We start from the raw sequence: 2,164 nt of genomic DNA, 5'->3' as shown, positions 1-2,164 counted from the left end.
GCCCCGCCCGCCCGGCCCAGGCAGGCCGGCCCGCCCAGCCATGGCCCAATGGGTAGGCGGAATCAGCACGCGGGACGGAGCTACCTCGGGCCAGGCCTCGGAATGCCACACGTAGCAAACGGCTAATGATCAACCGGTCACCCCTCTCCAAAGGGCCTGCAGCTAGCAGGGCTATAAAATGTGCAAAACATCTGCCCCCGACCGGACGAGCCACGACAGCTGGGTGGGGACCACTGCCCGCTTTCCCCTGGTGGGAACCCCATTCTGGAAGCTGGCCCTGCGGGAAAAGTCTCCCTCAGCCAGGCATTTCTCTGGAAAAGATTCCCACGCCCCGGTCGCCTCCCGCTCTCTGGCGAGACCCCGGTGCGCGGCCCGGGGGCCCTGAGGGGGCGTGGCGGCGTCTTCCCGGGCGCCACCAGGGGAGGAAACCTGGCGCCCGGCCGTCCTCGGGGCTCGGCCGCCTGCGGACACCTGGGAGGGCTTTCTGCGAGCTGCTGACTTGTGCCAATTTATATGCTAATTCCATAAATGATTCTTCCTACATTAAATAAAAGCTGAGGAACGTTCCAAAGGTCTGAACAGACTGTACCAATCCCCGGCGGGCGACGTGGCTGGGCTGCCCACGGCGCCCGAGCGTGTGAGCCCGGCCCCGGCCCACGTGCTGCCTCAGCTGACCTGGCCCCAGAAGCCGCGCCGGCTGAGCGGCCAGTGCCCACCTTGACCTTGAGGCCTCTCAGAGGTCTCCCGAGACAGCGAGGCCCAGGTGAGCCCCGGTGGGCCGAGGGTCAGAGCTGCCCGCCCCGGCCGGCCGCGCCCGCTGACCCGCCTCCCCCACAGGGAAGCAGCTGGTGCACTACACGGCGCAGCCCCTGCTCCTGGTGGACCCCGGCCACGCGGACGTGGGCGGCGACCTCCCCGTGCTCTTCGAGCTGGGGGGGGGCCCCTACTTCTCCGAGGGGGACGACTACTCCGACGACCCCACCATCTCCCTGCTGGCGGGCTCGGAGCCGCCCAAAGCCCAGGACCCCGCCGTCTCCTAGAGGCCGGCGGGCGGCGACCCGGCCGGCTCGGCTCCTGCACACTGGGACTGGCCAGCGCCGGAGCTCCAGCACCGCAGTTTGGATGTTGGCGCCGCGTGCAGCGGAGGGCAGAGCTGTGCGCGCCGGGCGGACGCACGGGCAGCGCCTATAAAGGACCGCTCCCCACACGGCCTCCGCGTCTGCTTCCTCGGGGGGCGCAGGGGCCCCGACGGGCAGCACCCCACACCCCCGCCCCCGCCGGGCAGGGCTGGCCCGGCCGTAGGCTGCAGGAGCCCTCCCCGCCCTGGGCACTGTCCCCGAGTGGCCAGGTGCCACCCGACGGGGCCCAAGGGCCATGCCAGGGCCACCGTGGCTTGGAAGGGGCGAGACCGCCAGCCTGGCCCAGCCCCGGGGCCTCACTCCCGAGGGCGCCGCCGGCCGGAGGCTGCCCCACGCCGGGGTGTTGGGGCCACTGGTGCTGGGGAGCGGGGTACGCCGCTCGCACAGGGTCCCCCGGAGCTGCGCTCACGGGACAGGACAGCAGGGGCCACCCGGCCAGGTGCGGAAGGAAGCTCTGGGCGACCGACGCCCGCCCTGCCGCCACGGGCAGCCTCGGGAGCTGCAGACTGGCCGGGAGGCCGGACGCCGCCCGCCCGGCCCTCGCCTGAGGAAAGGGGCTGTCCGGCCCCCAGAACAGCCGCCCCTCGGCCCCGCGGTGTGGTGTGGGCCCCCCGCCGGCCCCGAGCCCCAGCAGGCCACAGAGGTCACCGGACAGCGCTTTATTGACAACCTCGGTCCCTCGGCAGGGGCAGCCCAGGCGCCGGCTGGGCCGGGTCTCGCCCCCGAGGGAGCAGGAGGCCCCATAGGGGCAGAGAGGCCTCCCGGCGGGAGGAAGCCGGGACCGTGGCGGTCAGGCCCCCGCGGCGGGGGCCTCGCAGTGCAGCACGTAGTAGTCGTGGACGTACATGAGCACAGCCACCGGCTGCCCGAGGATGAGCGACAGCCACACGGCCGCGTTGCCGTAGTTGCCCCGGAAGAAGCGGCCCACGAGCCAGGCCAGCGGGATCTGGGGACACACGGGCTGCAGGCGGCCGCTCCTGGGGCGCGGCTGCCGGCCGGGAGAGCCGACCCCCCTCCCTGCCCCA

General features: G+C 72.7%; 2 protein-coding genes across 2 annotated transcripts in view; one reads left to right on the top strand and one right to left on the bottom strand.

The window, feature by feature from the left end:
- HSF1 (heat shock transcription factor 1) overlaps positions 1-1,205 on the top strand; it is a 6,062-nt gene extending 4,857 nt beyond the window's left edge. Inside the window, exon 7 of the mRNA XM_012725110.1 lies at positions 831-1,205. Within this exon, the coding sequence (XP_012580564.1) occupies positions 831-1,040 (210 nt within the window). The 3' untranslated portion in view covers positions 1,041-1,205. The remainder of the gene's footprint in view (positions 1-830) is intronic.
- Positions 1,206-1,790: 585 nt separating this feature from the next.
- Positions 1,791-2,164, bottom strand: part of DGAT1 (diacylglycerol O-acyltransferase 1) — a 5,122-nt gene continuing 4,748 nt past the window's right edge. Inside the window, exon 11 of the mRNA XM_012725109.1 lies at positions 1,791-2,156. Coding sequence (XP_012580563.1) covers positions 1,930-2,156 — 227 coding nt within the window. The 3' untranslated portion in view covers positions 1,791-1,929. The remainder of the gene's footprint in view (positions 2,157-2,164) is intronic.

The sequence above is a fragment of the Condylura cristata genome, unplaced genomic scaffold, assembly GCF_000260355.1.
Source record: "Condylura cristata isolate star-nosed mole 26May11 unplaced genomic scaffold, ConCri1.0 scaffold00015, whole genome shotgun sequence".
NCBI lineage: Eukaryota > Metazoa > Chordata > Mammalia > Eulipotyphla > Talpidae > Condylura > Condylura cristata.
This window is presented reverse-complemented; position numbering and strand designations above follow the sequence as displayed.